This window comes from Heliangelus exortis, chromosome 3 (assembly GCF_036169615.1).
Source record: "Heliangelus exortis chromosome 3, bHelExo1.hap1, whole genome shotgun sequence".
NCBI lineage: Eukaryota > Metazoa > Chordata > Aves > Apodiformes > Trochilidae > Heliangelus > Heliangelus exortis.
Window position 1 is genome coordinate 75,900,708 of NC_092424.1, and position 15,971 is coordinate 75,916,678.

The window sequence follows — 15,971 nt, forward strand, 5'->3', positions numbered from 1 at the left end:
GACACAGTTAAGGTCTGCAAATATAGGCTCTTTGTACAGTAGATAAAGCAATGAAATATGAGTATGTAAATTACTACTCTATTCCTCTGAGAACTTTTAAAGATAGTTGTTTGGCTTTTTTTGTAAGATTTCATAGACTTAATAAAGCCCATTTTCCAGTAGCAAATATCTTCCAAATTCAGAAAAATAAAATGATTGCTCAGAGAGTGCTGCACAACAGTGTTGCTCAAAGCAAGGCAAAGTAACTTTAGCTGTAGCACCATTCTGATTCAGCTGTGTTGCTTACTGTACCCAGAAAACCCATGCAACAGTCCGTGTGAATTCAGTCTGACCTGGAACATTTAAAAGATTTTGCTGCATAACAGTTTAAAAAGAACTAAAATTCTGCTGGTGAATCCTCAGCCAGAAGTCATAGCAATGACTAGCAAGAGTCTTTAGAGCAGACTCATTATAGGAGCTGCCACAATAAGAACAAGAATTACGTTAGACCTCCGAAATAATGATCCAACACTATAGTACACTTAGAATGATCTCTTTTTATTTTAAATATACCTATTACAATAATTTGTTAGGCGTATATAGAGCACTATTATTTACATAATTCAGTGTTTATCCTTTGGGGAGAATTCCAGTGCTCAATAAATACAAGTCAGTGAGCTGCTTCTTAACCATCTTGGAATGAGATTTCTGAAATATTAATTTCACATAAATTATGAAAGTCCTCCAAATGGTTACGGTTACCTGTAGTTGCATACAGTATGTCCTCTGACTGCAGTCAAATTGTGTTGAAAATTTTGAACATAGCTGCAGGTAATCAGAAGAAAGTTTAGCAACAACATCAAATTAAAAAAATACTGAAAAACATTAGTGTTTCAACCTCTACATTTTTCAGATGCACCTCAGAGTGATGGTATTGTTCAAAGGGAACAAAGGAACAGTTTGGTAGAATACCTGTTATAAAATATCTAAATCATGGGGCAAAATATACAATCACAAATAAATAAAAATACAGCTTTTTACAAGATCTCCTTTTACCATGGCATCTTAAAATGTGCCTGCAGGTAAGAATGCTTTTCATTATTTTCATTAAAATTCAGTTTTCCATGGTTACTATTTCTTACACATGAATTAATGCATTGTAGATATACTCTATGAAACAAAAGTTTAAGTTGTCAGTACAAGGAATGTCATTTGTTGGGAATATGAAGCAAGGGTTCATATCAGATCCCACTAAATACTATGTGTGTGAGCTCAAATACACATGAAAGTGACTTTGGTCCTTATCTTGCACTAAGAAAGTAAATGTGGTCCCATGTTTCCACACGTACAGAATTCACTATCTTTACTGAGATTGTACCAGTCCTACACATGTCAACCATTCCATTTTCATGTGATATACCACAGGAAGTGGGTTTAACAAGCAGCTTAAAGGTTTTTCTCCTAATTCTCATCAATACATGTCAGAGATCAAGTCCATGCATGGCACATTATGTCAGTGGCTGAACATCAATGACATTCAGCTATGGCACCCAGTTTTTATTCCCCAACATAGAAAGAGACAGAAGGGAAATGCAGCTCGTAATTACCTGGCATTTATCCTAGTAAATGTAACATTATCATCATTCTCATGGAAGAGAAACTATTGTTTATTGACAGTGTGCCTTCTTATTCAACAAAACATATTTGATTTAAATAGCATTACAGTTTGGCAAAGAATAGATTCTGAATTATCTTTGTTACAGCTTTGAATCTCTGGCACATGTAAGACACCCACCCACGTAGTCAAACAATATTTTAAAGCAAAATTAATGTTTGATATAAAATAACAGTTGTGCTGTAAATGTGGAAAAATAGTGTACAAAAAATAAGTAGAAAAGTGATCTCAGATTTATGAATATGTTTCATATAAACAAGTACAGGTGACTAATCAATGTGTGAGAAATGGCCCTTGGTAGGCTATGTCACAAGAGTACCTCACATTTTTCACAGTTTACAATAACACAGTTAGATTCACAATGTGATGATACCTTACATAAGAAAAATAGTATTTTACAAACTATACATTTGGCATCTATTTTTAGATTTTTTTTTCTGTTTCTTTATCTGATCCTTTTATCTTTTTCCTTTTTTCTTTTCATACAAAATAGTGCAAAATTACAGTGCGTTAATAGAAGATTTTGCAAATCTTAATAAAAAGTCAGCATATTTAACTCATTTGTTCATTCACTGGAAAGGGTTTGGCACATTAGGACTTTGTGTAGATGGAAAAGCTTCTCACTTGCTTCTCTTCAGTATGTCCACTGAATCTTCAAAACTCTAAATTGCACCAAGGAATGAGCTTTCCAGACCTCTTATAACATATGTTAGAAAACAAAACAGCAAACAAAAATGTAGATTTTGCAGTTATTCCATTTGCCAAACAACATACAGCAGACTGATTTGGTTTACCATTTATCTTTAAAATTTTGCTACCATGCATGTCCCTGTGGTGGGATCCAAACAGGCTGTTATCTACACAGGAGGACATGGTTTTATCAAAGCCTGTTTTCCACTGGTCTAATTAATTAATGTAAAGAACACTTATGCTGGCAATTTGCAATGATTAGATGATTTTCCTACTAACTTTTTACTTAGGAATGCTAATGTAGAGCTCCCCCCACATAGAAATACTTCATTTGTACAGACTGGCACCATATTAAAAAAAAAAAAAAAAAGCCAAGACTCATTTGGAACAAAAAAATCTTCTGTGTAATCTTAAACAGGGATGGTGCAGACTTTAGGACTGAGGGCATTCAAAGCCATCTCATGAGCATGCCAAGTTGAGTCTTGGTTCAGTTCTTTGCCTTCTTGGCTGAAAGCAGGAATGAAAAAACCTGATTGTGATCACTGAGTTATCCCCTGGAGCTTGCCAAACAGCAGTCTGTACCAACCCCCTCATAGTTCAGCCTGCTAACCTGGAGGTGAAAGGCTCTGTGCCACACGAGCAAATCACTGCACAGAGACTGTTGGTTTCACTTAATTGCTTAGAGAATATGGTGACATAAAAGATTCACAATTAATTACCTTTTCAATAGAGTTCTGAAGTTACTTTTTCCAATATGAAAACTGCAGGGTGATGTACCTCATGAGTGATTACAGGGTGATTACTTCTCATGAGTTTATGGCTTTATCTTCTGTATCACTCTGTGGCATTTGTGTCTTTTAATTAAAAGTACTCTTGCATGGTGTATTTAGTCAATTTATTTGCATTTCTATACCTTTTATGAATATACTAGTATGAATTTCACAGTGACCCTATGAAGGTAGAATTGGCTATAGCATTAGAACCTGTTATTCAAATATTAGAAGGAAAATATCCACGAATAAGAATGTTGTTACTTACCCCAACCATTCCACCTTAGCCTTATTCCTATACTACTTGTATGGGAATCTTCCAAAAACAACTGCTGACTCCAATGGAAGATTTCCCTAAGCATGGAGTTAAAGATGAAGCTCAAAGAACTATTTCATATTAATCATATTGATTGGGTTCTAATATTTAAAAATCACCTATATTGAAAACAAAGGAAACAGAACTCAGTCAATAATAATGAAATAGCCCACCAACAGATAGATAAAAATCTTGAGACTTCCTTCTTAATAATGTACTAGTTTTGACCAAGGAAACACTTCACTATTTGATTAACTTTTGCTTTTAGTCCTAAGTAGATAAGAATCTTCCTTGTCAGCCTGCACAAAGACACCTCTTCACCCCAATTTGCATGCACAATTGATCACTCACAGAGTCCCATTTATACTGAACCAAATATTTTCCTTCAAGAGGAAAATCAGGTGTGGCTGAGACTGTCCCTCTCTAGGACACTCTCAGTGCAGATTAAAAAGACATACACGTGACCAGGTTTTATGCTTTCTCCCTAACACAGTCTTCGAAAAACTATTAGCAAACCTCATCTCTTTTCACCTCTTTCTATGATATGTGGGTTCACTCACCCTACAGAACACAGGGAAGCTATAAGATGGAGTGCCAAGCTGAATGGATAACATGAGGAGATGGTGGCACACTGAAGCAAAAGACTAGGGCCAAGGTATATTGGATAGACACTAGGCCAGAATTAGTCCAAACAGTTTTCAGGGTAGAGCAGCCATCCACTCACAGGATAGACACACCTGGTGCAAAAAAACCCACACAAATTAGCCTCTGTTGGCTACAGGCTACGGGCACAATTCCCATAGGCAAAAAAAACATACTCTTCAAAGCCCCAGTGCCTTAAAGCACTGAAGATGCTCTTAAATTTAAGCTTGTCCTTGAGTCTCATGGTCATGTGCTATGGTCTGTCTTAAAATAAGTTCAAAATGTCTTGTTGCATGAGGACATGAACATTCCTCCAGAATGTTATTATTTTAATGTAGTAAAGGAGAGAAATCAAGACCAACAGGGGTACCATTCTTGTTTAATCAGCAACAGTTATTGATATTTAACTGAAGCTTGCTTGATTAGAGATGGGAGAAAATGATGCATTGTCTTGTTTGATTGTTTTTTAAAAAAGACAGTTTGAGGAACAAACATGGATAGCTAGAAACACTGAGCAGATGTTTAGTGTGCCCAGTTAGTGCCAGGTTCCCATATTTTGCACACCGTGCATGAACTCTACAAATCCCCACATTTGTGCTTTTTCAGTCCACCTTTCATTTTATTTGGTCTGTTTTTTAAAAGACAAATATTTTGCTGGGTGTATCTCGCTCATCCTGCGGGCCTTCCTCAGGCTGCTTGCTCACTGTGAGTACAGCCATCTCGGATAGCAAGAGGTATTCAAATAAACTGGAAATCAGGATTCACTAAGGAATGTAGATCTCACACAGAGCAAGAGCTGCTGTAGTCATCTAGTGTCTGCAAAATGAAAGGGAAATTGCTTTGGAAGGATCTGCTGTGAGTTTTTTCTGATGTCTGATCATATTCAGTGGGGTAGCAACGCACCTGCAGTTAGTATTTTATTTGCTTTGGGTCTCATTTTCCACACTGAGGCAGGCAGTAATGTTGATAGCTCAGTGCATGACAAACAGCCTAAAAACATCCAGAAGAAGCCATTGAAAAAGAAAGAATAATGATTACTCTCTGTCTTCAGTGACTGCTGCGTTAACTTGTGACAAGTGCATATGCAAGATTATTGTATGCTGGCAAATAAAATAAAACAAATGCCTGAAACAAAATTGCTGAGAAAATACTAAGAGCTGGTGTGATTTCTTATCTTCCATTTCTCTTTCCTTGTACAGCTACCTACTTTTGCCAGTGGTACGAAGGTATACCTTGATCTCTCTTTTAACTAATTCTGTGATTCAATGTTCCATCATTAATTGGTGTTGCCCATTGTCTTTCACAGTGATTTACTGTTTCAGTTTATTTTTGAGAGCTCTTCATGTAGAGTAGCTCACTGAAGGTGCACAGTTGTCACAATGCTTAATGTTACATATAGGCTGGAATCACTCTTCTCTGAGTTAGGTGTGTAGGTCTATTCAGGCTGCATTTATTCATGCAGGGACTCCAGATGTTTTACATCCATTGTTTCACATCTTGTACCACCTAGGCTGGACATACCTGAAGATGCTTCATCTTCTGTCAGATCCAGAACTTCTTAAGGTTTGATACTTGTTGATCACCTTAAAATCTTTATAAAATGGTTGTCTCACGTTCCAGCCCACACTCTTCAGGAATATCAGCGAGGCATTAGGTTCATTCCTCTTACTTAGGATTTGGCAATGATTCTTGGTTAGTTCAGTCTGAATTAGATTGCTCTCCTGTTTTATTAATCTGGGACAATTTTAGCAATGCATCCTGAATGCAAAGTATATAACCCTTATGCAGTTTCTCTGAAGAGAACAGCTCTTTGCAGTTCCACCGGAAGACTTTCACATTTCTTAAAATTCAGCCCAAGATTAGCCATGATGGCTGCATCCAGTGTTCAGAGAGGCAATGACAATACTCAGAGGCTTAGAATTTCTCATAAATTTCAAATTTTTCTGTGTATATGCTGATTGATATTTGTAGTGACATCATGTACCTTATTGTTGTACTTAGTTGTGTACATTTATTGGCTGACCCTTGATGCCAAGAAACCACTCTGAGTTGACATAAGCCCTATGACACAGGACAGTTTCCACTATCTCAAATGAGGAATGAAATAAGAAGCTCACCAAGACGTGAATGTACCTTCCACTGAGATCAGTGTAAAGGACTTCCAGATTGCAGCACTGAGAGAGTCAGATGATCCAGCCAAAGCAGTGGCATAATGTTTCTATAGCCTTTCTGTGGAGTTTCCTGTTTTAGAAACTGAAGTGCATTACTGTTACAACCTTCTGTGTTTCTATTCCAGCCTGGGGTAAAAAAAAAATAAATCTGACATATCACTTTATATTTTCCTAAATGTTTATCATTGTTTACACCTTATTCTTTTAATTCAGCCACACTGTTGTTTGCAAGCTTAATCTTCAATACTCGATCAATTACTTTGCTTGATAAAGGCCTTATACTTTATCACATAAGCTGAAATGTTTTCCTATTTTTTTTTCCAGTAGAAGGAGTGTTTTGTAACATTTTGACCTGAAAAACCAAGCCGATTTGCTTACACTTGAATGCCTAAATATACTCATACATTTATGTCATTAAACCAACCTTGTACATATGAATTTATATTACAATCAGATATTTAAGTCTTGGCTGAAAAAAAAGAAAATAATAAAATGAAATGAAACATGTTAAATGCAAACATTTTAAGCAATCATGACAATCATCACTTTTTCATATTTGATATCAGAGCAAACATAATACTTAAGAGCCTATTTATATATTCAAATTTTAATAGCAACTCCTGCTCTTAAGAGTACATTTGTTGGTACCTTTCAGATAAAGTATTTTCAAAAATCAAAATTCCTCAGCTTAATGAGTTGAATAGTTTAATATGCCAGCCTTATGACTTAATGAATTTCCATTATTCTTTCAGAAAACAAACTGTTTTGTCATTTTTCCACCACATTTTGAATAATAACAGAAAGTTGTCCATCTACAGTTAAAGTTCAACAGATTTTTACAGAACTGAGGATGTGTTCACAGTTATTCAAGAAATTATATGAGAGAAATTGCTAAAATTTCTCCAGAAGTTATTTCTAAAAATCCATTATTACCAGCTGAATTCAGTGTGTAAGGCTGGTGTAATCAAATGCCTATGTTAAAATCTGCTTATATCTGTGTCAGTATAACACTACTTAGAGCCCTGGTTTGGGTAAACAATACTTGAGACATAATGAGACTTAAGGGCGTGCTGCATTTTAATACAGTCAAAAACTGGATGATTCTGGGCTTTGGTCAGTAAGGTTGTTTATCTTCCTTATATCTGACTTCTTTATTCTTCAGAGGGGAAGAACAGACATATTCCAAAAGTTAATTAATGGTGCTATTTGTTAGGAAACATCATCTTTTTAGAAACAAAGACTGTCATCTACTGTAACACCTTTTAAAAACTACATTTCTAGGATCATCACCCTTAAAATGGGTGCAATTGTTCACACTGTATTAATGGTAGGTATTGAACTTTACTGTGTTCTTAAAATGTAAGATGAACCATAAAAACTTTACTGTCTTTTGAAATATTACACACATTTCAGACTGGAACAGCAAACTGTGTTCTTAAAGTTCTCTCTGGCATTTAAAAGTTGTGTCCTCAGTTTCCAATCAGGTCAAACATCAAATGTAATGTTAAAAATAGTTTAAAAAAAATGCATTAAAACCAACTATTTTGAGTGTAAGGCTGCAACATATCTAACAAAAAATATGGAAAATTTTGATTAGAAATTATAGTAAACAATCAAATATTCTTCAGTGCACATAATTACTATATACGTTAAAATTTAAAACTGAGTATTGATGATTGCTGATGATGATCTTTTAAAATCTTTTACAAAATATAAATAGGGTAGCCAAGAGAGGACAGCTGATAAACCATGACATATGGTTCTCTTTTCCTTCTTTTTTTCCCTTTTTCCTTTCCTCTCCACTTGGATCGAAGTTTCTTCTGGCTTCTTTAAAAAAGTGCACACACACAAAAACATACACAAATTAATTCCAAAACCATCTTTCTAAATTTCCAATGGACTTGTATTCCTGATGTCTTTTCACATGATCACAAGCAAGACATGCGTGTGATTCCCAGAACCTAGGAAGATGCACTGAGAAATCCTTCTTCCAGTTGAAATAACTAAGGTACATCTTGTTATTTTTGTCGAGCATCAGAAGGTACTCTGCCAGCTCTCGGGGTGAGAGAAAATCTTCCACATGTATGAAAGAGTCTGCTGGAATATAATTCTCATAGTTTTCTCTGGAAGGGCCCAGTACAACTGGTACTGATCCAGCCAGAAGAGCATTGTAAAGTTTCTCAGTAATGTAATCTTTGTGGATGGAATTTTCAAAGGAAAGGTAGAATTTGCAAGTGGAGATAGTAGGAATCAAGTTCTTATCATTGACGTAGTCTCCAAAGGCTTGTCCATACGTATGGATTTCAATGTATTTGCTAAGCTCGTTGTAATACTTGACTCGAGCGTGCTCAGGGTTCCAGTTACTAACGACCCAACAGACCAGATTTTCCTTGCTTGGCATTTCAAATGTAAAGGAACTTGTCCCAACCATCATGAAGCCATAAGGCACCTGAATATCTGAATCACGCCGATAAGTCAGGGTCAGGTTAAAGAGGTGTTCAATGCCACTCTTCTGCGGAGTATGAGTTGGAGACTCCAAGTTCATCCAAATCCACTTCTGGAATGGTGGCCTGGCTTGCTGAGGTAAATTTGTCAGATCCCAGCTGATGTCCCTGTGATGAATGAGAACAGCGTGGGATTTGTTGTATAGGGAGCGGTCAATAGTCAGATGGCACCCGTGGATATTGAACATTGTTTGGCAGGATGTTAGGTCGAATGTCTGACCGAATGGCCAAACCCAGATCAAGATGGTAGTTTCATTAAGACTATCAGTTTTGGAAGAAAAAAAGCTCTTCATTTTCAAAACTGAACTGGCTGATTCTATAGGACCAGAGATCCAGCTATTTGTTGGTTTGATATAAATTAGTATAAGTGCCATGAAACAACCAAGGATGATGAAGATAATAAAAAATGGCCGGAAAATTCCTTTAGATGTCGATGTCATAATTTGTTCTGGGAAAAGAGAGGAAGAAAGAGAAAAAAAACATTAGGTGTTAAATTACATATGTATGTCCTGTTAAAGCAATCAGGTGTCAGGCATCAAAATGTATAGAACTGCAATATCACTGAGTTATAAACTGAGAAATTTCCTTTGGGTGGAGAGGGTATGGGTTCTTGCATGCTATTCATGACAAGGGGACAGTATTTCTCTTCTTCACATTAAACGCTAATTGGCAGAAATTAAAAGCAGGTTTTTAATATATCTCATACTTGACATAAATCAGTATATAACTTGAGAAAATTTTTGCTTAGAACCTAGGCCAACAGTTTAAGCGACACACAAGAAAGACAAAATTACCCTATGGTTCTGTTCTTATGTCTGTGTTAGGGACAACATAATGCAGATTTGGTCGATTAATATTTATTTATATATATATATAGGTATGAAGGAGATAGGATTTGAGAGGGGAAAAAAAAAGAGAAAGAACTAGAATGCTAATTCCGTAATCAATAAGACTGTTAGAAAAGTAGTTCATGCCTGATGGCTACAATGGGATGAAAATTCATGTCTTCTCCAGAGGATACCAAAAATAGCTAAGGAAGTAAAGCAGCAACAGAAGATCTCAGCTCCTCTGTTCCCAAATGTAGCCTCACATGGTTCCCACATACAGAAAAATGAATAAAAAGGTGTCCTTAAGTATTTAATATGCATTTTTGCCACAGCCCTGAGTTAAAATTTAGGAAAAGTAAAGATATGCTGCATCTTTGTGAGGTACAATTTTTCTCATGGGGAAAAAGAGGTGAGGAGTTCATATAGTGCTTCTTTTGTCCTCTTTCTGGTTGTCTCTTCCTGAGAGAAGTGATAAGTCTCTTTTGTGAAATTCTCTTCCATATGATTCTTGTGAAACCTAGCAAAGATAGGGGTTACATATTGTTAGCCTTTGGTCCTGAATATAGTCCTAGAACTCAGAGATGGTCTAAAAATAAAAGGAGTTAACCATGTAAAGAGTACTATGACATACAAGGAAAAAGTATTGGTAGTTCACAAAAAGAAGTTTTCTGAATATACTGTCTTGATGGAGAAAGATAATTCCACAGTACTTTTCAATACCTACAAAAGTTGTCTGACTTTCTTTTTTCAATTATTTGGGTTTTTGTTATCCTTACTATCAAGCTCCACAATTTTTTTTTTTTTTAATCCCATCCCTAAATGCATACTGAAAAAAAATAAATTCAATGTCTCAGAAAACAGAATTTCAGGTCTTACAAGCCAGTTTCATAGCTCTCTCCTCTAGACAATGAAATAAGCAATTCAATTCAGAATGAAGACATGGTAGAATGTGACTTTTATGGTCCATTAATGCCACATAATTTTGCTGCATCTTGAATGTAAAAGTTCATGTATGAGTGTAACATTACAGTTACAGCAAAAATGTTTTGACTTCCATTATTGAAGAAAGGAAAAAGTGTCATTTTTAGCTTTACTCAATATCTTGAGGAAAAAGCAATTTGCCACAATGTCTCCCCTGTTTTGGGAAGGCAGATGGTCTTAATTCTGGCTTTAGTTATTGTGATGGGTCAACCGAAACTGGCTGTCAGACACCCATCCAGCTGCTCCCTCCCTCACTCTCAGCAGGACAGGGAGACAAAACTAGAGGAAAATCTCATGAGTCCTTGGGTAAGGACAGGGAGATTACTCACCAAGTCTGTCACAGGTAAAACAGATTCATCTTGGAGAAAATTAATGCAAACTATTGACAAGATTTAGGTGGTGAGAAACAAAGACAAAACTGAAAATAATACTTTCCCCTCTCAGCTTTTTCCCAGATTCAACCCCCTCCTTCCTTCCCAAGTCCTCCTTGCCCCTAAGCAGTGTAGAGGGTTGGGGAATGGAGGTTTGCAGTCTAAAATGATTCCTCTTGGCTGCTCCTTCCTCCTCACACTTTTTCCCTGCTCCAAAATGAGTCCTTCCATGAAATACAGTCCCTGCAGGAAAAAAAAAACAAAACAAAAACAACTCTCATGGGGTCCATGGATTGCAGCTTCTATGGGTCATATTCCCTTGCTCTGGCATGGTGTCCCCCCTCCCAGGCTGCAGTGGGGATGCTGCTTCACTCTGGTCCTCCTTGGGCTGCAGGACAATCTCTGCTTTAGTATCTGGACCACCTCCAGTATCCTCTTTCTCTGCCCTTGGTGGTCACAGCATGGTTTATCACTTTTTTTTTTTTTTTTCCCCTCATTCCTCACTGCTTGTCCATTTCTTAAACCTGCTTCCCCAGAGGTGCCACCTTCTTGGCTGCAGGGCTCAGCCATGCCCTGATGGGGGTTTGGTTGGAGCCAGCTGGAACCAATTGTGTCAGGCATGGGGAAGCTCTGGTGGCTTCTCACAGAGGCCACCTTGAAGCTCCCACCCCTTCTCCCACTGCCAATAGTTCCCACACCCAATACAGTTAAATAAAACATAGTAGCATGTTGAGTCAGACTCTTTTGTTTCACCCCTTTCTTTAAAAGATTGTTAAGCTGGTCCTCTCTGCTTTCAGCAAAATAATCCTGAATGAGTAAAGAAGAGGAACTGTTGTGCCCATGGCTTTTCCACTTATCCTCATCAGTTTAAATGCCTCTGAAAGAAATCTGTGGTTTTGCAGCATCATCACATTAGCTTTTTTTAGCCTATGTTGATTTTTGCTGGACAATATGACCAGAGGGGAGATTATGACCCATAAGATCATAAGCAGAAGACCCACAAGCAGAAGGCTGCTCTCCTGTCTTACTATAGTGAAAGTCGGAATGGTGTCCCTGTGGAAGAAGGGATTTAGGTCGAGCAGCTTTAGGAGAAAAAGCTCAAGGAAAAAAACAAGAGTCTGAGATGATCTTCATGTAACTGTTCTCCATTTCTGCTATTGAAACCAAGACACAGACTATGTGTAGCTTTTCACTGAACAGATAACATGAGCTGCGTTTCAACAATAGGTTGGGAATGCTGTCTATTCACAGAGACTGTTCATTTTCTAAGGATAGGAATGGATGAGAAATCAGAAAAAGACATTAACATCATGCACTGTAACTTATCCCCCCTCCAGTTAAAAGCTCTTTGACACAAGCCTCTTGGATAGGGATTATTTTCTACTAAGCTTTTCTGCTAGCTAATAAAAACCTCTGCATCATCACATGACAATTCTAGCTGCATAGGAAATGATCAGTTACTATGTATTCTGTTCTCTGCTTGAAATTCTAGTGTGTCCACAACCTTGCAGTTTTGTAGGAAAATTTTGAATTTTAGTGCTAATGTGAAGACAAACACTTGCTGTTTGTGCTAGCCAGAGCATCAATATTAACATCTTGCAACAATAAATAGGTGAGTTTACCTATTTTATGCCTTCCAGATCTGTTTCCTTGCATTGCTTCACTGCTCTGTGAACTCATGTGCCCTCTTTGCTTCTGGTATCATGGTTCTTAGATTTTTGGCTTTTGCAGGAACAGTCAGGATACTCCTTTTTATTTTTCCATTCTTTGGATTCAGAGTACTAACTGTTCATTACTCTGACTCATGCATCCATTAGATGTATAGGTATCATTGGCATGCTTCACTTGGAATCTGCTGCTAATGGGGTGGTTGAAAATGGTCATAAAAGCAAGACCCATTACAGTCTGAAATGAGTGGCTTGAAAGGAAGCAGAAGACCTTAGGAGGCTCTGAAAGTACCACTTACCAAGGAGTTGGACAGGATTTTGTCATGGCATTCTATTTTTCTATTTCATTTTATGTTAACTCCAGTAATAACTATTAACACGTGTGCTGGGAATAGCAGTAATTTTTCAGTATGAAGTGCTAACCTCAGATGGATGCAATAACTCCCATGCTTCATAAAGGGGATTGAGGAACTAATGGAATGGAGCAGTAAACTCTGCCTTCATGGCTTTTGGGGCTGAGTCCTGCACACAGTCAGGCAGCAGTACAGTGAAGGCACATAGTAAGTAACTACTGACAAATACTATTTGCTTGAGAAGTAGGTTGTCCATACTGTCAGGAAGTGTAAGTTGCAGGTTTTCGCTTGTCCGCTAGAATTCAAGGAGCATTTTTTCCACAGTATTCTTCAAAATGTGGAGTCTCTCCAGTATTTATTTATTTCCTTCTTTTGAGCCCAAGAAACCATTGATCTCCTGCTGTAATTCTCACTATAAAGGTGATGCTAAGGAGACACTTGTTACAAGACAGCCAAGTAACCTTAGCTCACCCTTCCTCTTTAATGGTTTTCCTTCTACCACAGAATCACAAATTTCCTCTTTGCAGATCCCCTCCCCCATCAATCTCTGGCATGCCAGACTCAGAAGAGAAAATTTTGTTAAAGAATTGTGTTTACTGAGATTTTTGCCAGCTGGAAGAGTTGAGTACTTTTGATAGTTTTGTTTTAAAGTGCATTTCAGAATGCTGTAGCATAGCAAGTATTTTCTAGGTGAGTGCTGCAGCATAGCAAGTATTTTCTAAGTGTTTTTCATCCTAGTTGCTAGTATAGTATTTCATCAGTACAAAACTTTTTCTCACAGGACTTAGCAAGGCTCCCTTTAAAGTGCACAACTTGGCACTCCATCACCAAGCAACTCCTTTAGTAGAAAGACAAACAGCAAGATTGTAACAGGGTACCAGCAACATTAACCCCAAGTATACCAGGCAAGGCTTGCAAAAATATCTCTATTTTGTGAATGCACCATGTTCACTAAGGAAAAAAAATGTTTTATTATGGCTTTGTTGCAATAATGACTTCTAAATCATTTGAGACGGGTTGTGTTTTGTGAAATGGTTGTGGGGTTTTTCTGGTTATGCAACACTGTAGGAGGGAGAAAATGTAGCCTTTTTGGTCAATAATATCAATGCCCCTTCCTCTGGTTTTGCCAGTAGGCCAAACAAAAAGCATAACTTTAATTACCCATCTTGTACTGGGATATTTCAAAGGAAAAGTACTCCATTTTAAAATTAAGCTGGAGAAAAAATTTTTGAAATGATGGACACTGAATAATGAATAAAAAAATCACTTCTTACTTTTCTCATCTCAAACTTCTTAAACGTTCAGGGCTAACTCCTACCTTCAACAGCACTTTTTCTTTGGAAAACTCAAGAAGAAATACATAACAACCACAGCATAGTCTCTGAGAATCACTCCTGGGATGAGATTGGGCACTTCTGGCACAGAGGACTTACAGAGATTGAAGAGCAGAAGGACAGGGAAGCAAAGAGAGGGGTCAGAGTTAGGCCCATTTAGACACTGACAGGTAGCTAGGGAGATACTCTGGGACTATTAAGTGGACAATGGAATTCAGTGGGAAATTATAGGAACCACAAGCAAGAAATTTTTATTGTTAGAAAGAAGGTTCATTTGAAATAGCTTGTCTTGGCCTCCGACATGTTTCACTACCTTTGGCCATGGCATATCTGCATTTACACTCAGAGCTGTGTTTTCTTATACCCCACTTAAAATTAGATGGAGCTTTTTCACCTGCAGTATTAAAAGAAAAATTATAGCCTCAGTATTGCCTGAGTATGACTTTTTATCTCCAAGTCACTGCTGTGTGGATGTGCCCCAAAGTGCTTTTACTTTAATTCTCAGAGACTGAAGAAAGCTTCTTTATATTGGCACCAACTCTCAGCTCTTCTACCTATGCCTCCTCTGTCACAGGAGGATTTTTTACCACCCACTATGCAAACATCCACACCTTTCCACTCCTGTCCCACAGATTTCTGAAAGCAGACCAGTATGAAATGTTGCAACAGGGCTGCACAAAAGTAAAGGCTGAAAGATGAATAAGCTGCTAATCTCAGACTGTATTTTTTAATTCTATTGTTTGCAGCATTTCTTTTCTTCCCCTCTCTACCTCCTTTGTTTTCAGCTTACTTGTTCAATTTCTCAGATCGAGCTTTGTGTATTTAAACTTTGAGAAGAGTATAGAATCGTTTTACTCAACGGTGTTAAATTCTCTTTTGAACTGTTTTAGAAAATGATCTAAGAGCACCCTGAGGACAGGTATTCATTAAGATAGATTGCTTAGGGATGGTGCTGAACCTATCACTGGAGATTGCTAAGAACAGGTTAGACAAGCACCACCAAGCAAGGAGAGATCAGATTCTGCCCCCAGGTCCTAGGACTGGGCTAGATGACCTCACTAGATTCCTTCCAGCCTTGTGCCCAGTGATATTAAAGACAGATTCTTGTAAAATGCACCTCCTAAGAACACAAGCTGGCAGTCTAAAACTATGAAGAACTGATGAATAAATAAATCCCTGATCTTGAAACTTGTCTTGCAAATTATGAAATAGCCATGCTGCACACAGTGAAAATATGAAGTAAACTGAAAAATTGCATGGACAACAGGAAAGTCCCTATTTTCAAAGGCAAAACACAAAGCTTCCTGTCAATTGCTAGCTGGGGTACTGCTGTGTTTTTGAGAATTTCTGAATTGTGACCCCTCAGGTCTTGCTGAGGAAAACCCCATTCTCATCTCTCTCCCCTCAACTGCTGTGCATCACACAGCTTGCTCCTATGGCTCAGCAGCCCCCAATCTTCACCTGTGATTGCCATCTCTCCTCTCCTTCTCCCCACAGCAGTCACACACTGTCACTCTCCAGCTGCTTAGGCAACAGCTCAGTGGCTGCTTTCTGTGATCCGACTGCACAGCAAAAGGCACTAGCCAGGGACAGAATCTCTCAGAATAACAGAGGGCAATGGCTACAGCACTGCTGTCCATACTGGAATGACCCTATCTCCACCCCCACTGCCACATATAGGGGAAAAAACC

General features: G+C 37.8%; 1 protein-coding gene across 3 annotated transcripts in view; it reads right to left on the bottom strand.

Annotated features, from left to right (window-relative positions):
* Positions 1–516: 516 nt before the first annotated feature.
* FUT9 (fucosyltransferase 9) overlaps positions 517–15,971 on the bottom strand; it is a 109,168-nt gene continuing 93,713 nt past the window's right edge. For 2 of the 3 annotated variants that reach the window (XM_071741302.1, XM_071741300.1), the window contains exon 2: positions 517–9,195. In XM_071741302.1, coding sequence (XP_071597403.1) covers positions 8,108–9,187 — 1,080 coding nt within the window. In that variant the 5' untranslated portion in view covers positions 9,188–9,195 and the 3' untranslated portion in view covers positions 517–8,107. Of the gene's footprint in view, positions 9,196–14,264; positions 14,375–15,971 lie in introns of all 3 variants that reach the window. The other variant, XM_071741301.1, reaches the window with a different exon arrangement.